The sequence below is a fragment of the Prinia subflava genome, chromosome 1 (genome assembly GCF_021018805.1).
Source record: "Prinia subflava isolate CZ2003 ecotype Zambia chromosome 1, Cam_Psub_1.2, whole genome shotgun sequence".
Taxonomy (NCBI): Eukaryota; Metazoa; Chordata; class Aves; order Passeriformes; family Cisticolidae; genus Prinia; species Prinia subflava.
The window spans coordinates 34,246,509-34,271,683 of record NC_086247.1 but is presented as its reverse complement, the minus strand read 5'-3'; the positions used below and the strand labels follow the sequence as shown (position 1 = coordinate 34,271,683).

The window sequence follows — 25,175 nt, the reverse complement described above, 5'->3', positions numbered from 1 at the left end:
TTCAAATCTCTGTCTCCCTCTCTCTTGCAGCTGATGAGGCCCCTCAACTGCGTGGATGAGCTGTACCGGCTGGTGGGCTCCTTTATCCGCTCCAAGCGCACGGCCGCCTGCGCGTACACCGCGTGCAGCGCCTCCGGCGTCGGGCTGCTCTCGGTGGCGTCCGAGCTCTGCAGCAGGCTTGGAGCTTGTCACATCATCATGTGCAACAGCGGGGTTCACCGGTAGGGCAAATTTATTTCTTTTTTCTCCTTTCATTGCAGTCAGTCGCTCCGTCATTGCAGGTTGGAGACTGCTGCTCTTTTAGAGATGGGGCTTACACTAAATATTTTACATGAAATAATGAGTGCACTGGAAGGATTTGTGGTGAAATTCTAGCATTGAGTTTGCAGTGATTGACAGAAATGAACAGTACAGTTTTTTGGGTTTGTGCAGTTGTAATGAAATTGTTCCTCAATCAAGCCGGTAAAATGCAGAAATCTTAATTGTTAAGATAGAAAGAGGAATGTTACCTAAATGAATAATATGTATGATCCTGAACTCTTAATACAGGCAAGAAATGCTGAAATTTGTATTTACTTTGTATGGTACAGAAAATAATAGTAGAGCCTGATTTAGGGAAAGAATATGAAATGTAGGATATATGCATTTTTGCAGGTACACCTCATGATAACGAGAGGTTCAGCCTGAAGGACAGTTGATGTGTTTAATACAATACCAAAAAATAGACTGACCTATAATCAACTGGACTTTGTCATCAACCCTAAGAGATTTTAATAGACAAATATATATATATATATATGACAATGCCGTCATCACAGAGCTCTCTAGTACTTAATCATATTTGTCACAGGCAGCAATATATTTATGCTCCAGCTGGGCAGATTGCAATTTTTTGGGACAGTGTACTAAAAATGCAAAGACCAAAATTAGAGAGAGGGAAAACTCCCAACAAAAAAAGTTACCTTAACAAATAATCTGATACTAAAAATATAGTTTTTTCATAAGAATTCCAAACTGTAGATCAAGGGTAGCAGTGTGTTAAAAATGCTGCTTACTTTGTGATCTATGCAAGTCCTTATTTTAACAATCTTGGTTACCAATGCCTTGTGTTAGTATGACCATTGCTTTAAGTAATATCCTTTCTTCCAAAGAGTTTTGATGAGGGGGGAAGAAAAAAAGCAGTTGCAACATAAGCTGCAATGCAGATTGTCATGCATGAAAAAAAGCAAAAGCTCCATATACAGCCAAAAAGAGTAAGTTGTATAAAGACAGTATTTGCCATTTGAGAGTTGGCAACAGAGTATTCGTATTACTCTCTGTCAATGATACAAGTGTACATAGCATACTGTATACTGTACTTAATGTTAGCAAATAACAGGAAAAAGCTTTGTTATGTAACACTAGTCACTATATCAGATGAAGATGCAAATACTGTAGAGCATGGGCTGTCATGACACTTTTGTTTCAGAAGACCATGAGGCTATACAGCTTTCCTCTTTTTCTTGCTTTCAGTTTCATGTCTTATGTGATCAGAAAAAGACTTTGGGCGTAATTCTAACGGGGTTTTTTAAGCTGAAAAAGACTGCCTCTGGGTTTGATCTCCATTCCATGAATTTGTCAATACACTTGTGCCAAAAATTTTGATAGTTTGAGGCTAAAGTCAGAACTGCCCAAATAAACTATTACCCTGTAGTGTGTGGGTCACAAATTATTCAGAGTAATTTGGTGACTGAATAAAATGCGGTTTGCTTAAATCCGAACATAAGCTGTTCTAAGATTAAAATTATTAGTCATCAAATTTCTGCTCAAACTAGGGCTAATTCAGAGGTAGAAATTCCTAAAATGTCTATATATGTTTAAAAACCACAAAAAATTAGAAAACCAACATATTGGTTTTAAAGACTATCTTATGAGCATGAGATTGGGATTTAAAAGTATTATGTGTGGGCTTCTGTCTAGATGTTAAAGGATTCATCATCATCTATTTACATAAAGTAAAGGTGCAAGATGCTTTTCTCTAAAGCATGATTAGTTCTGCTTTACAGTGAGTCCATTTGAGTTTTGGTACAAGATACTGCTACTTCATTTGTGCGTTAATACTGCCTTTGTGGCTACCATCTGTTCAGAGAAAGAAACATCAACTCTTGGCATTATCAGAGATATTTCAAGATAGGCCCTCGAGGAAAAACAAATGGGCTAGTTGAGAATTTGTCTAAGTACTTAGGGGTTTGTACCTGGAATTTAGAGGAAAACTCATGTATTTAGAGACAAGAAGGGATTAATTCTCTCTTCTACGGGAAATAAGTCCCTTTAAGTGGTTAAAGCTAAGAAAGTTTTTTAATATCAATTTCCTGAAATTACTTTTGCACATGCAAACTGGATGTATGAAGAAGGTTTCCTTAGCATTTGGAGTCATATAAAGTAACTTCATGTACTGTTTTCTCTTTCTGGTCTCCCTAGGCCACATCTCTACAGTCCAGTACTAAGTGGTCTTTGGTTTTTGACATTCTGAAATTGCCTTTGCCCAGATAGAAAGCTTGCTTTGTTTCCAGCTAGTACGTTTGCTCAGTGAATTTTGTGCCCAGCATTTCTAGTGCTAAATTCTGCAGTGTTTTTGTGGACCTACTCCCCTGGTTGCTCTCAGAGTAAAACAGTCTTGCAGCGAAAGAGGAAAGAGTAAAATGCTGGATGTGATCAAGTCCCATAGACATAGAGGATTTTGCCTGCAGTCTTGAAGGCTAAATTCTTCTGTTTGTTGGAGTAGTATTTAATCAAGGCAGATAATGCTGCAAAATAGTGCTCCTTAACTTGTCAGCTAGTTCTTTAGAGTTCAAGCTACTGATTCTCAGCTAGAGGGGACATTTATCTGTGGTTTTATCCAGCCTTGTATCTGGCTTTCTGTTTTCTTAGAAATTAAATACTGTGAAGTCCATGATTGTGATCAGTTGCAGAATTTCACATTTTGTTGGCCCAGATCAATGACTCATTACTGTTTTCTAACACTAGGCCGTGGATATTAAATGAGTTGAAAACTGGTATTATCTAGAGATGCTACTAGATTAACAGATGGGGAAAAGATGTGAATTTTTCTTGCAGATTAAATTTTGAAAATCCACTCATTTGTTGGTCTTGCCAGCTTTAAAATGATGCTCAACTTGGAGCAAGGCTCCTTTTTTAAACTTTCTTTTTAAAAGCCCTCATTTTAACTCAGTTTCTATGATTGGTCTTTAAGGGAGTGAATGTCTGAGAGCCTCTGGAAGATACAGGGTGCTTTACTCATCAGCATCTTTCTTTTGTTCATGGGTAGTGGGAGCTGAGCAAGACATTAATCAGTCAAAGTTTAAATGCATTTAATAGAATTAAATATATATATATATATATATACACCTTCCCTCCCTCAATTTATTAATCTCTTACTGAATTGACTGGAAACCCCTTTCTGTATTCTCTCAATTTAGGTGTTATGGATTGACAAGGGGCTAGGGGGAGGTTCTGCCACTGCTCCTACTAACCAGAAGCAAGTCCCAGATAGCTTGTGAGGGAGGTTCTGGGTGACAGTCCAAAGCAGAAGAGGCCAAGAACTATGAAACAGCAGCTTTGTCTGCTTTGACAGTGATTGCTGATCTCTGGATCAGCAGTGTCTTGGTTTCTGACTTGTCTGTGATCCATATTAAATTGCTTTTTACGCTGCACTAGGCTAAAACAGCTTGACAGAGTTCATACTTTCATCCCTATATCCAAGATAATGCTGGGGATTTTGAATAGCTGGTGATTGCTTTTCTTTGATTTTTATTATGACAATATGTTTACCAATTTATATTACAGCCTGCAATCCTATATCTCTTTCAGACAGCAGTTCTTTTCAAATATTTTTTGAGCACCAGAAAACCAAGGATGGGGGGAAATAAGTCCCTTTAACCTTCACTGTCCTAAGTGATGTGTGAGTGCTACAAACCTCCCCTTGGATTATCATAAGCGAACATGCCTTGTTGATCAACAAGAGGAACAGAGCTCTAAATTAGTTCAAGAAATCAATAGTTTGCAGTTTTATTTTACCTTTTTTATCAGTAATAATTGTATTTCTGCCTGCCAGCCAGCTGTCACTCTGTAAACAATGTTCTGCTCTCTTTGCTTGTGTTCATTCTGTTTGAAGTTGCAATCAGTCTGTACAAATGCAGGTGATGAAAGGCACTTCTAAATTTTATTGAATCATGATTCTAGCTCCTGCTAGAGGGAGAAGAGCAAGACTGCGCTGCACAGACATGTCCTAGCCTCTCTCCGTGCCAAAATGAAATTAGGTGCAGCAGCTGCAGAAGTCTGTTCAGGGACCATAGGCCTTACAGGCTCAAAGGAATCATTTAAAGCATCCAAATGAAACAAATCCCAATTTTATTTAAATTTTTGCATTTCCTGGAGGATCAAGGGAAAAATCTTCTATAACCTTGATGAAACCCAGAAAAATCAGTGTCTTATTTTCTTTTCTGAATTTTAATTTCCCCTGCAGAAATTCTCTCCTTAGTGTTACCATCCTTCAAGCCGTGGGGTTCTGGCTGGCAGACACTTGGCTGAAGGATGAGGCAGGTTTTGCCAAGTGTTGATTATGCTGTCTCCTGTAGCTGGCAGTGGTCCTGCAATCCAGCTAAACCTGCTTCATCTTCCACATTGCAAAGCAGAGTAGCACCATAAGCTGTTCATCACTGCCAGCTGCCTTTCTGTGAATTGAATGAAACAAGGTGAAAAATAGGTACTCTGAATTTGTATTTTTGACATTCTATTATAAGAATTCATCCTTTTAGATTCAGAAATGATCCTGTAAGAATTTCGTTCTGAGCTCAACAAGTGCATGCTACAAAGAAAATTCTTGAAGTTTTGCAGCTGTATTTAGGTTATCAACTCCCAGTAAGAAAGCTCTCAGGGATCAATGAGAATACTTTCAGGAGACAGGTTAGCACAGACTGAAAAACTAATCCATGCCCTTCTCCAGCCATCTGGTCTTAACTGAGTTCTTAGTCCTGCTACCTTCCCATTTAGTCAAGATTCTCTTCTATTTTTTAAATGGTAGTTCTATTATGTCTGTCTACAATTAGTGTATTTTTATGATACCATACCTACTGAGGCATAAACAAACTTCTCTTTGTGTAAAATAATGTAGAATAATAGAGTATTACATTCTGTGCTGGTTACTACCAAAAACCAGCTAAATAAGTTTGAAATATGTGAGAATTTGTCTTAAAATAAAACAAGCAACACATTTAGCACAAAGAATGCTGTACTGTTCCTATAAGTTCCTAGTTGTAATTTTTTATTTTGCTCTATATTTCTCTTTCATAGGCAGTCTGGTACATTTTTGCTTTGTCACCTCTAGTATATTTAATACATGTACTGGGTGGATGTTCTCTTGTATGTTTTAAATTCTGAAACACTATTTTGTTTCAAATGCAATCTGAAGATGCAGAGAAGTGCAGTAAATGTAATGAGACAGAAGAGATGGATCTAAGTTGTTACTAGTATGGATTTCAAGGTGTGCTTTTTTTCTGTTTGGTCTTCTTTTAACATTGTGGATGTTTAGTAGCAGGGTTAACACACAGTGCTATTACTGTTCTATTCCATAGAATCGTCCTTTCATGCTTCAGTTCCTGCACGATTGCCTTATCTGCAGTCCAGGTCTTTGGAACTGGTGTTTTTCATGTAAAATCTTCTGCTTTACAATAAAAATTAAATAAGACCCCTGGGAATATCTACAATTAAAAACTTAACCAGATCTGCTTTTATTTTTGGCATAAAGAGATGTAAGTGAATAACTTGAATTATTACAAGACAAGAAATAAATAGCAAATTTTTTTTACCAGATTTACTTGGCTGCTTACAGAGGAAGAAGCCTTTTATGGAAAGACTTTCTGCACAGAATTAGAGATAATGGCCAAAGCTGGGGTTTCAGATGCTTTTAGATTGTGTTTATTTATGCAAGTATGATGGAAAATGAGTAAATAAAAGGCATGGAATACTTCAAATTTTTGGAAATGCTGTTCTCTCATCAAGCAAAGAATATTTAAGAGTGAAATTGCTTCCTTGCAACATTTCCAGCTGACAAGAGGTGAAGATCTTACAGGAAAAATGATTGTGAAAAGATGCTCCCTGCAGTTTTTCAACACTGACAGATGATGTGCAGTGAAAAGAAGTGCCTTTTTTTCTCTTCCTAATTTTTCTTTGAAAATCTCTCTGTTTTAAAGAGGTAGAATAGTTACATATATTTCTGGAAATAGATTGAATGACAATAATCTTTCAATCTACAGGAAAAAAATCAACGTTATGTCCTTTGTGTTTCACACCTCATCATTAAATATTACTAATATTGAACCAAATACCCCTGATAAAAATATGTTTGTAACCTAGAAAAGAATTAATTACCAAGGCTAGGTCTGATATATGACTAATGCATACTTACCTCCCAGTACTGATTCTCTGGCTTGATAAGTTCATGCCATCTACTTCAGTAAGTCAGAAAAGTGTTGGTAGTTTGTGTCTGAAAAGGTCTGGTAGATCTGGGTTTGATTATCCTGTCGTAGGATGGTAGATGCATGCCTAGGTGCAGAAGGGACCTGGGATGCCTCTACTCTGAGGTTTGCACACCTGTGTAACCACAGTGGTGCCTTTTGTGAATGCAACCCCTGCATTCTGATGGTTATTGGATAAAAGGCAGAACATCCTTTAACATGGGCTGCACACGCCCATTCTGTGTGGTGATGGTGTATGTTCCACAGTTACTTTTTGAATAGTTGTTTTTGATTCAGAATGGAATAAATACATTTCATGTGCATAATAATGGCTTTCTACATGTTGGACTGGCCTTTGGTGGATGGGTTCCATCCAACACTGATTTTAAAGTAGTGGCCTTTCCACACTGGCAACATTTCAGCTTCACAAAGATTCATAAAGGGACTAAAACTAGGTCCACAGAGTTTACTGTGATTGTGAAATACAGTATTGTAGTTTAGTGTATGAACTTCATGCTTATTTTCTCTCTAATACTTAATGGCTGGCCACATTTACCTCTGTTGAAAAGCCATGCAGTTCAGCAAAGTTTCAGTATACAGGCACAGAGGATGCAAGCTTCTGTTTTACTTGAATAGAGACATATTCCCACAAGGAGAACATCTTAGAGCATGTGGGAGAATCTTGAATTAGACCTGCCTATATTTTGTACACCTATTTTTTATAGTCCTGAGCAACATTTGTCTTCCTTTTTAGTTTTATTATGCCTATTTTCTTCAGGTTGTTCGTCAGAATCAATGCATATTACCCAGCCATCACTATTAATTATAGAAAAAATGCCCCAAAAATCTTTACCCCAAAGTGATTTACTTTAACACTAAGTTTTTAATTGCTGCGTGCACTGACTTAAATAATAGTCCTTCTATACACAATAATTTAAATGACACCAGAAAAAAAAAAGAATACTTGTAGTGTAGTTGGTCTAAAAAGTGGTCAAAGGTAGGAATGATTAGCTTATGATGTACTGGAAGAAAAGCAATTAAAATAATAATAATAGCATTAAATTACATGTTGAGTAGAAGCTTTGGATTTTAATTAGACTAAGCATAAATGCACCTTTTTCATATTTTTTTTCTATTCACATAGAACATAATTCATTTTGACATCTCTGACTGTGGTAACTGTTAAACCAATTTGTTTCACCACATCTTTTCTACTCAGGGCTTTTTCTAGGGGATGTTTTGGTGCATTTTTGGATGTAGAATAGCTGAAAGCCTAATTGAAACCTGAGAATGAATTAGATGATTTAGATCCCTTTCACTCTGGTAACCTAGAGATACACTTTGCTGCATGGCAGTGAACACAAACTCAAATTATTTTTCCTTTCAAGTTAGATGTTAGACAAGCAGTTATGAAATAATCAATTTCTCAGAAAATTTCAGTCTGTATTCATATTTTACAACTCAGTTTTTCAGGATAGATATTCATCTGTCCAGCCAGTTTGCAGCCCTTTAGTGAAAATCACATCCAGTCAGAAACAAGTGGACTATTGGTGATAGAAAATAATTTAATCTTACTTTTTCAGGCATGTTCAGAATGGTTTGATCCAGAAGTTGTTTGAAAGTTTGTATTTAATCTTCACATCAATATTGTCATGACTGATGGGAGACTGGCGATAGCAGGCAGGAGCTGGGAGCAGCTGCAGCCCCTTCTGTTTCTTGGAAACCAAATGGATGAAATGAGGAATTCTCAGCCCTGTTGTCCTGGGAATTCCAAATGTCTCTGCCTTGCTGTTGTAATCTGTCAAGGCAGGGAATTTGTCCTTCTAACTGACATAAATTCTGAGATTATGAATTTGGGTCTTTTGTTTTTCTTGCATAAAAAAAGGGGTGAGAGGAAAAGAGAGGGAGTCAGAACAGATTTTGATTTGTTTACACTGTAAAAATCTGTGGATTTGGGCTTTATGCTTCCCATAACAGAATGTTATGAGGGTTTTTCCCCAAATATTTTCCTTGTTTGATTTATCTGGGCTGACTGCATACAAATGACCAGATACTTTCAGAGGTCAGAACTGCTTCCAGATTGCTTTGTAAACTTTATTACCATCTGTTTATCAGCTCTCAAAATGTGGGAGAAAAGTGGTTTACTACTTACTGCACATATTTGCTGACAATCCTTGATATTGAACTTCGTTCAGGCCACCAGAAGAATCTTATAAGATGGAGAATAACCAGATTTCATATGGTTTAATAAAATTTTAGAAGTTACTTTGATTTAAATTTGCATTTGCTTAATCTCTTCATGCTTGGCAGCCCCTATTGCTGAGGTACTTCCAGTTATGACTTTTCCATGTTACCCTCTGATGTTTTGTGTGTGCATTTTTTCTTTCACAGCTGGTGTCTAGGGCAGTTTGACTTGTGAAAAGGGATATGTACTAATAAAAAAAATTATTTGAAGAGCTGGGAGAAAGCACCAGTACATAGATAAATGAGTCACTTCAGCCTAGTCTCATGGAAGATTAATATGATCAGTTTTATTAGAAGATGCCATCTCACTGATCTGGTATTCAACTAAAATGACACTATTTGATGTTGTTGGTTTTTTTATTTAGAAAGTAGTAACCTTATTTCATAATCACAGGACAAAAGCCATAATCTGTAGTTTATATTTACCTCTGCCATTCATCAGCTCTTTTATGTGCCATAGGAGGAACACAAAATCTGGTGATATTGAATTGCATCTCTAATGAAACAGTATATTCAAATGCAATCATGTTCTCTGATGCTATTTTAACAACTTTTAATATCTGAATAAGAAGGGTTTTTAAATGAGAAAATGGGTGTATCTAACCAGCATTACTCTAGGATTTAACCTCAAACATAAAATGTTCTATTGAAGAGGTGTGATAATAATTAACATCATCACTGCTGTCATCATGAATGTCTTTGCTACTAATTTCATAGGAAATGTTAAAAATATTATTCTTAGAATTGCTGTTCTTGCTTGCCGTGAAGAGAGATCTTCAATTTTAGCATATGTTTTTGATATTACAATACAGAATTGTACTGTAGTTGTTGCCTACCTCCGTAGCAGCCTCCTAAAGAAATCTTCATTATGCTGTTTTTCTCTGTCTCTGCTTTCCTGACTCTGGTTATGTCTTTATCTACACTCTTGGCAGCCTTATTTTTGAATCACAGTTGGCATTGTCCAAATGTAGAGGCCTCGTAATGTCCATTTCTGTCCATTTCAGGATCATCAGCCATTTCATCAGGTTTTGGATAGGGAGCAGCTTGGCAGTCTTTTGCAATCACAAAATTGCACTTAATTCTTCAGGATGACCTTCATTTAGAAGGTTCTTTTGCTAGTTTTAATTCATGAATGCAGAATATAATTTTTCGGTTCTTTCACTCTTCAAGGGTTCCAGGAAGATGGGATTTCTGGGAAACTTGTCTCAGGAACTGCTTGCTTGAGAGCTGTACTTTCAGCCCATTAATACATATTATACCTGCTGAGAAACTTTTTGCCTTTTTTGTTTGGTTTAGATTATACCTGTCAAACTACATTTCAGATACTTTTGTTTTTTTCATTGTCAGTAGAACAAAGCTTCCTTTGCAATCTGGTCTTGAAGGTTAGATGTTTAAATTTTGGTGCTGGCAAATACTATGAGCATGTATTTTGTGCAATATTTCACTTTTCAAAGACAAGATAAAAACAGTGTTTAGAATTTCTGATCTAACATTTAGCTATCTTACACCTTAATCAAACACATAACAGAAAAGATCAATACACTTTTGCCTCAAGTTAATTCGGAGGTCAGTGTATACAAGAAACTGGGGAATGAAAATTATCTCATTACCAAGGAAAATCACTTAGCTTATAAATTTTTTATGAAAGGCCATTAATAAAGCTACAGATCAAATTTAGTATCTTCTAAGCTCACTTCTGTGAAATTTTTTGCAGTTCAGAAATTAACTTAAGCAGTTTTTAAAATGTGTCAGGGTTTCAGGGTTTTTTCAGTAAGAAAATAAGCACAGACACATTTTTCCTCCTACAGATCTTCTGCTCAGCAAGATAAGTGTTTGATTGAAACATATTGTCTGTTCTGTGTGCATAGTATAAACTATGCAGAACACTTTGGTCAGGATTTTGCCAAAAGGGTGCTCAAAATTATGTATTAATAATATGCCTGAGTTTTATTATTTGAACTTGAAAATTACAGCTTTTATCAGGTTCTGCTGAGGTAGAATCATTTTCTGTACAACCCGTCTTTCTGGTTCAAGAGATTTGATTATTGCAGTACTTTGATTGTGAAGAGAAAAATCATTGAGCAACTTACTGGTGCAGAATGGTGCTCTTGGGTGATAGCAGCCCTCAAGCATGTTCTTTCTTAAAAGCACCTGTTTCTACTCAGGTGTTTTGTCTTTATCCATGAGGTTTTGGTGTCTTTGGTCTTGGTTGCATAAGAAATCAACCATTTTTTCTCGTCCTCATGATGACAATGAAAATCAGATGGCATGTCTAAAATGACTTTCCCTACTGCTTCTTGCCTGGTGTGCCAGCAGATTGTCTGTCCTGAAACTTTCCTGGTTGCTCTGATACAACAGTGACAGCCTTTCTGTTAGATGAGGTATCACAATCAGTTTTTGTCCTCAAGTGTTTATCTGAAAAAGATTGGCAAAGCAGCACAGGACAGCTCATTTGAAGGAATGCAGTTTTCATTTATTTTCTTTCTTGGAAAGGATAAATGTCTCTTAATTTTGCACTTCACTGATGTGCCAGGAAAATAACCAAGCTAAATTAATTGCAAGAGATTGGGACCCTGCTACAAAGCCCTGGTCTGCTTTAAGAGGGGAGGGTGAGATATAATATGCAGAAACCACCTGAAAAGGGATTTACACAATTGCAAAAATAATTTTTTTCAGGTTGTTACTCTCCAAGTTGTGCACTTGCCAAGCCATAACTTTTAGTGTGGGGTTTTGAGTGTTGTTTTTTTTATTTTTGGGGGGAGTTAGGGTTGTTTGTTTGGTTTTTTCCTTGAGAACAAAACAAAACAAATGCATTTGATTGTAAGTCAGCAGGAACACTCGTTATATCCAAAATCTTAGAAACATTAGACTGTTCAGGCTGATTCCTGCATGGGTGAGGGATACATAGGGGGCACGTTTAGTATGCATTTTTTTAAATAATTTTTTTTAAGATGACTTCTTTAAAAGCAGTTATTTTAAGGAGATAGCAGGTATCTGACCTCTTTCCCCCGTTGCAGCTGCACTCTGAGTGTCACCCTGGAGCAGGCGATCACGCTGGCCCGGAGCCACGGGCTGCCCCCTCGCTACATCATGCAAGCGACGGACGTCATGCGCAAGCAGGTAAGGTGCTCGCCGTGGGGAGACCTGCTCTCGGTTTGGAAAGACAGGCGTCTGCCAGGGAAAAGCTGGAGCTTCCCTTGGAATGGAGAATGTAAACCCTCTCCCTCTGAATTATTATAATTCTGAGTTAAGGGGCTTTCAGGCAAAGATATGGGAATAGGAATAGCAGTAAATTTATAATACATAAATAATACAAAGTATTTTTAATAGTCCTAGTACAAAAAAGCAAACAAGCAAAAAGGAAAAAAACACTGACAGTCAGAACACAACCTGACATCCTGTTGGTTAGGGTGTTGGTAGCAGTCCAGTTAAGTCCTTCTGGCATGACAGATGTTGTTCTGTTGGAGATGATCCTGTAGAAGGGTCCAGTGATGATGAAATAGGTCCAGTCTTCCTCTGGGAATCCAGTATAAAATAGGCTGTCCTGGTGTTCTGAATCTCAGGTTTTTATCCAGGTAGGAATGGTTGGCTCCTCCCTCTGGTTAGAGCATCTCTTAATGGGATGATGTAATGTTTTCAGCCATGCAGTGAGCCTTAATGGCTCATTAACACCAGATATCCCTCTGGAGGGATGATGGGTTGTAGAAGAGATAAAGAACAGTGTCCCACCTGGTTTTAACAGCTGGTCCATTAGCAGAAGGCACCCACCCCCTACCCCCCAGAGCCATGAGGAATGGGTCATAGAAGAGATAAAGAAAAAAAAAACCAAAAACAACACCTCCCCAGCCAGTTTCAACAGATGGGAATAGAATACATCTTGCATTGAACCCAAGACACCTGTGTGCTTCCAAACAACACACATAGTCATTAGTAGTAATGGCAATGTAATTTTGTGTAGAAAAATTATAGCGCTGTTTCATTAGATGAGAAAAGATATTATAGTAGATCTATGCAATGCAATGTAGTTAATAATTGACAGAGATATCAAAAAAGGTTTATTTTCTTTTCACTTGTACCGAGAAGGGGGAATTGCGGGAATATTGTGGGAACTGAAAAAGCAGAGGACTTTCACAGACTTGCAATAAGCTTACACAGATAGAGGTTTGAAACAAAGTTGACTTTTGGGCCTTGAAACATTTGGAGTATAAAAGTTCTGGATTAATAAGAACTATGAAACAAGCACCAAGTTAGATATAAGGTATATGTGTAGTTTTAATGATTGGTTTAGGCAGAGGCCTGTAAGCTCTTGACAATTTGCTTTTGGTTAGAAAACTTTTAAAAGGCCTTGTAACACAGAGAATTCTGGCTGCTGTTGGCAAGAAGTGAGCTGTTGCCATCTCTCTTGTCTCACCCTGTACTGAGACTGATGTGGCAATAAAGCTCATGGAATATCTCCTGGCAGTCCTGTCCTGTTATTCAGAAACATTAAAATCCAACAGGAATGACTCGACCGAGCATTTTTTAACCTCCATCCTAATGTTGTGTAGTGTCTACTTGAGCTTAGTTTGGGTATTATGTTGTTTGTGTTCAGGGTTTTTTGGTTTTTTTTTCATTTTCTTCCCTTTTCTTGGTGTTTTATTTATTTTTTAATACAGACACAGGCCATTTTTTAACCAGTTGCTTTCTTTCTTTTATGATTTTACTAAATGATTTTTGTATAGTAACTGCCTTGGTATTACCTTACATTAGAGTAGTCTGTTGAGTAACACAACCTTTCTTTTAATATATGATTGATAAAATATGATTGATTAATATATGATTGATAAAAACAACTTGAGATTATTAACTGTTGTCAGTAAAAAGCAACTCATGCACTGAATTAAGGGGAAGTGTAGAAGGGAAGGAGAGAAATAAATACTATTCTTTTTAACTTTCCTGGCAAGTTTCCTGAGGACAATGTCTTTTTTACAAAAGTGTTTTTCACTCTTTGGCCATAATAGGATATTAGGATTTAGAGGCTGTTGTGGATAGATAACCACCTCAACATGAACTCTTGGTGTTGAGGTATGCCAAAAATACTGGATTAAAAAGTAATATCAGCTGAAAATGGGGAATGCACTCTACTGTATTAGCACAACATATTCTAGAATATCTTCTTATCAGAAAATACATTCAAAATTATGTATCTTGGAAGAAATTCAGAGGAGGAACATGAATGGTCTAGAGGTTGTTAGACAAAGTTTATAAACTGAAGATAAAGAGATTAATCTGTTCAGTTGATGAAAGAGAGGTTGAGGGGGAACTTAATCATTCTGCATGCATGTGGACCATATATCCCAGCCTGTGGTAGCTTCCAACAAAATCATAAGCAAAATACAGCGTGCACTCAATCTAGAAGTGAAAAAACCCATAATTAAATATTGTAACAATTAATCACAGATAAGACATGGTTCATAATTTCTGGGTTCTAGATGCAACCTAATTTATTATGTTCATTAATTTTGCTATGTATTTTGTGCAACAATTGCAGTTGTAGAAATGATTAAAAAGCTGTATTTTACTTCTAACTTGCTGTAGAGAAAAATATGTGTATGCTAGGTGTGGTCTTTAGTCTGTTAAAGCAATTTTGTGGGTAGTTTCAAACCATAGATTCCCACCAGTTGTATGTAAGTGTTGCTGCTGAGCACAGGTACATCAGATTATTTAGTCTCATTCTTTTTTGTATTAGGCTTTCACTTATTTTGGTGCATAAATTAAGTTTCTGTGATGAATAAGCACCCTCGAGGCTCTTGAATCAGGTCATGTACGTCTGCTCAGGAATTACAGCTTTAACTTGACTTGAAAAGAAGGTTGCTGCTTTATATGGATAAACTTGCATGTACAGGTTGATATGTCTGCTCCTGCAGTTCTAGACAAAAGGCAGACCTGCGTATTTTGCAATCAAAAGATATGGTTGTAGGGGTTTGCATAAATTTACTTGTAGGATGTGTTCTGTCAAATTGTACATTTTCACAATACAGATCTAGGCCATTTAAAAAATGCTGATTCATTTTTGTATCTTCTGCAGTTTAATGAAAATGAAAGAAACTGACATGGTTTTGGGCATCTGTAGCTGTACTTGCTCAAATACAGATGCAAAAAAGGCCTTTTGGTGAGGCTACATTCTTTGAAGTAAAACAGCAGGTGATCAATAGCTGTTAGAGATACCAATATCTCAATCCCACACACAGATACTGGAAAAAAAATGTGCTAGTATATCTAGACTTTTTTCACACATTCTTTCTCTTGCAAGAAACCACTATGGCATTTAATAGGGTAATAATCATTTGCTGTAATTTTCAATCGGTCTTGGAGTTCTGCAGTAGAAATATAACCCTCCATTAAATTCTAAATGTTTTGGAGTAATTTCAACAATGCACTATGTTATTTTCTAGAAACCTTTTTGGATTTAATGTTTAAATTATCTGTAGGATTTAACTGTGAGGATCATCATGCAGGCCATAAAACTTCAAAGAAAAAGGAATAAAAAGGCTTCTTGGGGCTTAATGCAAGAACACTTAGTTAAGGGCAATATGTGTGCCTTTTCCACATAAAACAAACAAATTTATTATCCCATTTACACACTAAAACTTTTGTAGAATAAAATATTAGCCACACACAGGTACAAGTCAAAGGACCATGTTCCATCTGTTACTCATGAGCATTAACTCCTATCAGTATCAGCTTTCCACAAGAGGAAATTATCTCTATTCGAAGCTGATGTATTTTCCAACTTGGTGCACCAATACTGAATAACCAGAGACACCAGATTGAATGGATAACCTCAGGAATGGTTTTATTTTTTAATTGAATCAGGCCAAGATCATGTTCAACAAGACTAATAATAGCTCCAGCTGTACTGTTGGAACAATGTTCAAGGTAATTGTCTTGTCAGTTATTATAAGATAACAAGCACCTGGTCTGTGAGAACTAAAGAAAAGAGACCGAATTGTGAGAGCAGGTATGAACTTGGGTGTGTGGGGTGGCTTTAGTTAAGTGATTTTGATTTATTTATAAAATAGAGAAAAAGTTGTCAAACCATCCCAACTACCTTTTGGTAATTTTTTACTTATCTATATACTCATGTAAACATCTGCACACACACAATACTATGTAAAGCATCCTGACAGCAGTGTGACTTCAGGATGCAGCACAGTGGAGAGGACAAAGGCCTAGGAAAGGAGCTGCAGAAGGGAGCTCCAGGGAGCTCTGTGGAAAAAAGGTAGCTGAAAGGCTGACAAACAGAAAAGGCCAGAAGAGAATTTATGTTGTCTTTTAAGTGACTAATCATGTTTTCATGCCTTTTTAAAGTATAATAACAGCACTATATTTTGAGTCCCCAGGAGTGGGACTATGTTAAACCTATTGTTTGCAAATAGAGATGGGCTGGTGGGAGATGTGGTGGTTGGAGGCTGCTTGGGGGCACAATCATAGTGAAATTATTGAGTTCTCGATATTTGGTGAAACCAGGAGGAACAGCAATAAGACTCTTACATTGGACTTCCGGAGGGCAGACTTTGGCATATTTAGGAGATTTATTCTGAGAGTTCCTTGGGAAGCAGCCCTCAAAAACAAAGGAGTCCAGGAAAGGTGGATGTGCTTCAAAATAGATCTTGAGGGCACAGGAACAGACTGTCCCTGTATGCCAAAAGATGAGTCGATGAGGGAAACATCCAGCCTCGATGGGCAACAAGGTTTCAAAGGAACTTAGGAATAAAAAGAGGATGTGTCATCTTTGGGAGGAGGGTCAGACCTCACAGTAAGTGTTTAAGGGGGTTACTAGGGCATGTAGGAAAAAAATTAGGGAGGACAAATCTCAATTTGAACTTAATTTGTCAACTTTCATAAAGGATAATAAAAAATGTTTTTACCAATGTATTAACAGTAAAAGGAAGGGTAAGACCAGCCTTTGTTCTCTACTGGATGTGGGAGAGAACTCAGTAACTGCAAATGAGGAGAAGGTGGAAGTGCTTAATGCCTTCTTTCATCAGTCTTCAGTGGGAAGACAGCTTGTCCTCAGGACAACTGTCCTCCTGGGTTGGTGGATGGTGTCAGGGAATAGAATGGTCCCCCTGTTATCCACGAGGAGGCAGTCAGAGAACTGCTGAGCCACTTGGATCTTTATAAATCTATAGGCCCAGATGGGATCCATCCCAGATGAGCTTGTGGAGCCACTCTCGATCATTTACCAACAGTCCTGGCTCACTGGTGAGGTTCTGGATGACTGGAAGCTGGCCAGTGTGATTCCCATTCACAAGGAGGGTGAGAAGGAGGATCCTGGTAATTACAGGCCAGTTATCCTGACCTCAGTACCCGGTAAGGTTATAAAGGAGCAGTTTATATTGATTGCCATCATGCAGCACTTACAGGATGGCCAGGGTATCAGACACAGCCAGCACGGGTTTAGGAGAGGCAGGTCCTGTTTGACCAACCTGGTCTCCTTTTATGACCAGGTCACCTGCCTGGTGGATGCAGGAAAGGCTGTGGATGTTGTGTACCTGGCCTTCAGCAAGGCCTTGGACACTGTCTCCCACAGCACACTCCTGGAAAAGCTGGCAGCCCATGGCTTGGACAGGAGCTCTCTTTGCTCTTTGCAGGGTCAGGAACTGGCTGCATGGCCGGGCCCAGAGAGTGCTGGTGAACAGTGCTGCATCCAGCTGGGGCCAGGCACCAGTGGTGTCCCTCAGGGGTCTGTGCTGGGGCCAGTTCAGTTCAATATTTTTATTGATGACATGGATGAGGGTATTGAGTCTTTCATGAGTAAATTTGCAGCTGACACTAAGCTGGGAGCATGTGTTGATCTGTTGGAAGGTAGGAGGGCTCTGCAGAGAGACCTGGAATGGTTGGATGGAAGGGCAGAGTCCAATAAGATGAGGTTTCATAAGTCCAAGTTCTGAGTCCTGCATTTTGGCCACAATAACCCCTGCAGTGTTACAGGCTGGGGATGGTGTGGCTGCACAGTGCTCCAAAGGGCCCTGGGGGTTCTGGTGACAGCAGCTGAACATGAGCCAGCAGTGTGCCCTGGTGGCCAAGAAGGCCAAGGGCATCCTGGCCTGTGTCAGGAATGGTGTGGACAGCAGGAGCAGGGAGGGCATTCTTCCCCTGCACTCAGCACTGGTGAGGCCACACCTCGAGTGCTGTGTCCAGTTCTGGCCCCTCAGTTCAGGAAGGACATTGAGACGCTTGAGCACATCCAGAGGAGGGCAAGGAGGCTGGAGAGGGGCTGGGAACACAAACCCTGTGAGGAACAACTGAGGGAGATGGGGTTGTTTAGCCTGGAGAAAAGGAGACTCAGAGGTGACCTTATCACTCTACAACTCCCCGAAAGGTGTCTGTAGTCAGGTTGGGGTTGGTTTCTTTCTTCAGGCAGCAGCTGACAGAAGGAGAGGACACAGTCTCAAGCTGTGCCAAGGGAAATATAGGTTGGATATTAAGAAAAAGTTTTTACAGAAAGAGTGATAAAGTACTGGAGTGGTCTGCCCAGGGAGGTGGTGGATTCAGCATCTCTGAAGGTGTGTAAAATAGATTGGATGTTGCACTCAATGCCATGGTTTAGTTGAGGTGTTAGGGCATGGGCTGGACTCGATGATCTTGAAGGTCTTCCAACCTAGCAATTCTGTGAATAATTCTCATGTGAACTCTACAGATTTAGAGCTTTTTGAAAGAGAATCTGTTTTCTCTATGTGACTGGTTCTTGCTATCCTTAAATTAGTGTGTAGCTTGAAAATAAACCTATAATTTTTAAACATGGCAATGAGAATACTAGTTCATATAGAAGGGTCCAGATTGATGGTGTCTCAGAACTGCCATCATCTTTCACCAGTGCTCTGGCAGCACTGGTATGCAGAGGGTAGCAGTCTAGAGTCACATAGCATAGCTCTCCCTTATGGCCATGTGAGACAGTGTCAATTAAGAATAGAAGAGAGAAGAATAAATTAGCAGCATATTGAAATAGAAATGGTTTAATTATTCTCAGTGGTGACAAAAAGATGTCATGTAGCAAGTTATTAGTAATTCTTGGGGGTTTTCCTCAAAAGAAATAAGAATTTGGTTGTTTTAAGTAAGGTCTAATTTGTGCCCCAACTAAACAATAAATTACATGATCATATAAAGCTAGACTCCTTTTTAAATCAATGCATTTGATATATTATGCGAGCAAGATACTAAAATTAGTTTGTCTAGTGAGTGATGCAAGTAAAAATAGGGTGGTTTTGCTCTCAGAGGTAGTCACAGCACTGACGTCCAGGATCAGCATGTGATTTATTTAGATAGTTTTTGCAAATATATGTATATTCTGGCTCTCAGTGCTGTTAATCATGTGCCAGTCTCAGGAGTCTGTCATGGTGAGGTTTCTTTATTATTATAAAATTTTAGAAAATGGCACTGAGAAAAGGCCACTGGAGGTGCTAAAGATCTGGACTCAACACATCTAACTGTCACCAACATTTATCCCTATGTCATTCCTGACAGACATCTGTTGTATCTGTTATTACACCTGCAGTAGTGGGAACTCCTGCGCAGTGCTTCCCATGTGGTCTGTTCCAGAGTTTTCTTAAGTGTTTTGTTAGGATGCTTTACTTCATGCCTCATTTACGTGCCTTTTTTCTTCTATTTTTTGCCCTCCAATTCCTGTTTTCTGTCCAGTATGCCATAAACTTAGCCACCAGATTTTCTTCCCTATTTAGCAGTAGACTTTTAGCATTTTGACTGTTTCCAGAATTGGGGCATCTAGCATACTCTGGCCAATCTGTTCCTGTGTTACCATCCTCATCATAAAATATTTCTTCCTTATATCTATTCTGAATCTAGTTTTGTTTAGTTTAAAACCATTACCCCTTTTCCTATTGCTACAGCTCCTGCTAAAAAATCTGTCCCAAATTTGATTGTCATTTCCCTGATACCCATCACTTGTGTAGATAGAAGAAATGAGTTTATCTGATCTGTCATTTTTCAGTTGTCTTTTCTTAACTAATCATTCTTCCTATTCTCCACTGAACTCTTTTCAATTCTTGTATTAAAGATGAGAAGTAACTGAAAAATTATATATCATCTTGCTGGACTTTGTGATTGAGCAATAAAACAGTAGATGAAAATCAGTGTAGATTACTCTTAAGTGAAGAACACTGGGGAAAAAACAAACCCTAAGTTCACATTCAAGATAATTGACTGTGAGCTTGCCATTCCATTTCATGTTCAAGACCTCAGGATATGAGGAGAAAACATCAGCTCAATTTGCAGCAGTTATCAGTAAAGCAGAAGTTATAATGGTTTAGGCAGGGATAGATGACAAAGTAGAAAACATGCTGTCATGACCCTGCATTTGGAACTATCTGATGTTCTTATCCCTTCCATAAGGATATAGCATAATGGAAAAGATTCAGAGAAGATCAGAAAAAAACTTACCAATGGTTGGGAAAGGCTTATAGACAGAACAGACAGAAAGACAGAATAATGCAGGACTGTTCAGCTTCCTGAAGGGGGATAACAGACTTCTAAAGAACATGTGTCATAGGTAGGGACTGACCATTGTCCTCACCAGTGCAGAACTAAAGGCATCAAATTAAACTGTCAGATTTAAGCCAAACTAAAAGAGTGGAAAGCTGGAGAGGGACTTTTTACAAGGGCATGTAGTGATAGGGCAAGAGATAATCGCTTCAAAGTGAGAGTGGGCTTTGATTCTTTATTTTAGAACAAATTTTAGACATTAGGTTTAGAAAAACATCTTTACTGTGAGGGTGGTGAGGGACTGGAACATGTTGCCCAGAGAAGCCACAGATGGCTCATCCCTGGAAATATTTGGTGGCAGGATGAATGGGGCATTGAGCATTCTGGTTTAGGTGACCTTGCCCGAGGTGGGAGGTTGAAACTTGATGATCTCTAAAATTCTAGCAACCTAAACCTAAATTGCAATTCTTGATGTAGCAAGCTAAGGTTGTACCAACGATGTGGATCTTTCACAAGGTTAGTGATGTGTATTTATTACTGAGTACAAGATGAGATGGTAAAGAAGACAATCACTAAGCTGATTAAATACATACTTGTTGATGAAGAAAGGAAGGACTGAATGACTAATGACTGAATTCTGGAAGGGTTTCTGGGGAAAGACATATGTTTGTCATGGTCTGTAGTTATGTGCTTTTGCAATTGTTGGAGACAATCTTACTGAGATAGATGCAGCTATAGTAAAATAATTTTATATTCTGCCTTAAGTTTTATATGTACTCTAGTTATTTTTTTCTATCTTTATCACTTTTTTTTTTCTTTTTTTTTCTTTTTTTTTTCCCTTAAAGAAATTTAAGGATGCAGTATGTTTCTGTGGAACATGTTATTTTACATACAATCTGAGATCCTATCTGTGTGTAAACAGCCAGCCTTTTTCATATACTGTTTCAGCCCATGACAGTGAATTAATATCTTGTCAATTACCTTTGTACCCGATTTCAGTCAAATGAAAGGGCTAGTCTTACTCTATGTCTGGATCCAATTATTATACCTATTTTACATCATCTGGCACTGCAGCTCTGTTAGAAATATAAATTTTCTTTGATGCTTCCAATCAATCTAAGACTATGCTGTAAGAATTCTGAGGTTATACATTTTTAATCTCTGTTATTTTGTCCTGAACTTACATAGTCCAGGAGAAATAAATGGAGAGTCAGTATATTTATTCTTGACAGAATAAGTAGTTTCCATCTCCTTTAAAATGATAGAAAACATAGTAAGCCTAACAGATATTTCTTTACTATGACTACTTTACATTAATAAAACCAAACTTTAAGAGCTAGACCTCATAAATCAAAAAGAAATTTTACTAAGTTCTATGATATATGTAAGCTGGTGTGTTTGCAGAAGAGGGTGTTTTCACACAGTAGTTCATGGTATGTGAATATTGTGCATGTTTTATCCATTTCCTCCTTGCTAGATGAGTCAGTGAGACAAAAGTACTTTCATTATCATTTTTGAAAGGATCAATTGAGGTAGAGAGAGACCAAGTATTCTTCTCTCCCTGCTTTAAGGAGGGATGTTAGACTAACCAGTGTCAGGAGGTTCCTGCCAATATTTTGGTTGTGGGGTTTTTTTGTTTGGTTTTTTTTGTTTGGTTGGTTGGTTTGTTTTTTGTTGTTGTTGTTTGGGGTTTTTTTGAGATTCTCTGATTATAATGGAAGATCGGGACCTGCATTTTTCTAATCCTTACTTAGTGCCTGAGTTTAGGCCATTTTCATAGATAATAATCTGTAATATTTGTCAGTTCAAAAGTTCACAGGAAACAAGTGACATGTCAGAAAAGAACTTTACCTATGATTTCTTCACAGAATGATGACAAAAATCAAACAAATTGAAACGAGATGTGTTTGGATTGTTTTAAACCTTAAACGTTAATTTTTTTAATGATTTGCTTTTATATTACCAAGATCCATTTGGTGACAAGTGGCAAGATTTTTTGTTTCTTTATTGCTTTAACTTGTTCCTCACCTTAGAAGATAATAGTTGTTTTGGGAGATGAAACACATCTGTTAATTAATTATAATCAATAGTTAAGTTCATCTACAAAGCTCAGAAAATTTCCTAATTTGTTGTGGGACAAATGAAGTAAAATTGTTGTTCTTCTTCCACAGGGTGCGAGAGTACAAAACACAGCCAAGAATTTAGGAGTGAGGGATCGAACGCCACAGTCTGTGCCAAGGTAAGTGATTCTTTGTGTCCTGGACCATGGTTTTGTCTGCTTTGTGCAGACAAATTCAGTCCTAGCTGCTCAAAAGTAACAGTAAACATTGACTAGATTATGCTCCAGTTGGTAAGATGTGGCTGTTAATGTACATAAAATCAGTTGCACTCTTAGCCATACAATTTTACTTCAAATGACTAGTTGCAGAAATCCAGGCTGTATAGCACTTCAAAACATGCCCATCTTTGAAAAATGAAATCTGGTTCATGTTATTATGAGAACACTGGAGTAAGTCCTTCATCAGCTGTACTATTTAGTGGGTTTGGGTAAATACTCTTAACTAGATGCATAACCCATATTTCATTACATACTCTACCACACTATCTCAGCAAAATCTGTTCTAGTTGCATTTGGGGATGGTGTAGTCTTTCTTTGTCTCTTTCTGAAACATACTTTACAATAAAAAATGGGCTGTTCTATATTTATCCAGCTTTTTAATGTTGTGATAGATTGCAGGGACTTGGAATGTTTCTTTAAAAGCACAATACTTATAAATAAAAATAACCAAACAACTGTGTTCTTAATTTGATCTTAAAATGGTTTTAGTAATTCAGAACTACTTTAAACTGGGTTTTACCAATTTAAACATAATATTTTTGTTGACTAATGAGAACACATTGAACTAGCTAGATAGACATGTGAAATTCATTACAGATCCACTGTGGTATTTAAATTTCACTAAGGAAACTGGGAATTAGTAAAACCTGATAGAGATGACCATGTGAATGTGATTAGGTTAGAGGCAGTCCAGGACCAAAGCTCTGATCAGCTGTCTTGCCTTATGGGAATCCATGGTAATAAAGTAGCATTTTGTTACATTAAAAGCAATTAAAGTATTACTGGGAGAAGACTTTTCATAGTTTGAACAGTACGGTTTAGGCCTTAAATGAACTCCTTCATGACATAATTCTGGAGACAGCCAAAGAATTGTTGCAACCCAAACTTTTCCCATCCCAACATGATAGAATGTTTATATAGATTCCGAGCTTTTGTGATAAAGGAAAAATCTAAGTTCTCAAAAATTGAAACTTAGCAATAAGATTTTTTAACATTGCATCTGTGGGAAAAAATCTGCCTCTTTCCAGCTGAAGTGCCCAAAACGTAGCACTGAAATGCTGAAGAGGGATTATGAGAACATAGAATAGACAGCTGTACATGGCACTTTTGTCAGTGAGCAGCAATAGCAATGTCACAGGAACATCCTGGACCTCTGTGGTCGGGGCATTAGATGCACAAGTCAGATTTATCATCAGCAGGATGCTTTTGATGCATAGCTAAGCAATACTATGGCTTCTCAGTTCTCTGCTTTGAAAACAATTTTACATTTGGTTTCATTTAATATCACTTGACGGGGTTCTCTTGTTGTCTGCAGCTGCCACTGTTTCTGTTTTGTACCTCAAATAGTTGTTCCATATATATTGACCCAGAACAGGCTATTTCTGCTCTATAGCATCTTCAGCAACTTTGGATCCTTTGGGATTTATGCAGCCTTATTGTTAGTTTGCTTCACAATTCCTTTATATCACTTGCTCTGAAGACAGTCTTAGTGATGACTGCTATAACTTGAAGAATACACAGACCTTTGTACTTGGGGCTGAGGTTTTCTGCACTTTGCTCCATAGAAATTAAATATTGCTAAAACATCATCAAGCATTAACCCCACTGCAATTACTCTAGATGAGATTCCGACTGTAATTTTATGTCTTCTGCCAGCTTTGAATATTACTGCTTTATTATGCCAGCAGAATCAAATGATTCAACCCCTGTTTATTCTTCTCTGCTTCTTTGTCTGTATAAAGATCAGACCTTATCCTCTCATTAGTATAAAAATATGAGATATATGTGTATTGCCTTATATATGGCAACAATAGTCCTAACAGATGTTTTTATGTCTCCACAATGTGACCTTAAATGATTGTGTTTCTGAATCTGCCATATGACAATGTGGAAGAGCCCAATGATCTTCAGAGCACTTTATGGTGGAGATTTCTCTTTGTTATTCCTTCTGTGTTACATTTTCCCAGAGGAATGTGTGTAATCTCCAAATTAGATCATGTCTGTGGCTGGTTCTAATTGCCCAGCTTTCAGAAGAGATAATGTGTGCTGGACAGGAGTACCAAACAAAGGGTGTGAGGTCAGAATGATTGCCTTTTATTTTCAGTATTTCCGTTGTTAGAGTAAAGTTTCAAACACCTGTTAATAACCAAGTCCTTGCAAAAGGGGTTAATAGAAGTCCAAAAACCTTTTTAACAGCAGTGACTACTTCAGTTTGTACTGAGGTAGTAATTTGAACCAAATCTTACTGCTGTTGAGTTTATCCATGAAGAAACGGGGAGCATTTAAAACCTGTGTGCTAGTGCCACATGTCTGACACCTGTCTTAGGTGCTTCAAATAGCATCAGTTCTTCAGGGAAATATTTTTAGAGTGAGTTTTGACTGCGACAAGACAAAACAGAATTGGAGGCAAGTACATTCACCAAGCAGCTTTTCCAGTTGAGAAATCCAGGGCAACAACTGATAATAGGATTAATGAAGGCATCTTCAGTGCAGAAATATGAAAATTTTTTATATTGAAATATGTTTATAAGACTGCTTATAGATATGTGTTTTAATTATTCCACTTTCATTGTAAACAATGATACTTAAAAGAAGATTTTATTAGTTTTAGATTG

At 37.7% G+C, this 25,175-nt stretch overlaps 1 protein-coding gene across 2 annotated transcripts in view; it reads left to right on the top strand.

Moving 5' to 3' along the window:
• PREX2 (phosphatidylinositol-3,4,5-trisphosphate dependent Rac exchange factor 2) overlaps nt 1-25,175 on the top strand; it is a 172,964-nt gene that overhangs the window by 142,258 nt on the left and 5,531 nt on the right. For both annotated transcript variants that reach the window (XM_063392853.1, XM_063392862.1), the window contains 3 exons: nt 31-221; nt 11,756-11,858; nt 22,394-22,461. In XM_063392853.1, the coding sequence (XP_063248923.1) occupies nt 31-221; nt 11,756-11,858; nt 22,394-22,461 (362 nt within the window). The remainder of the gene's footprint in view (nt 1-30; nt 222-11,755; nt 11,859-22,393; nt 22,462-25,175) is intronic.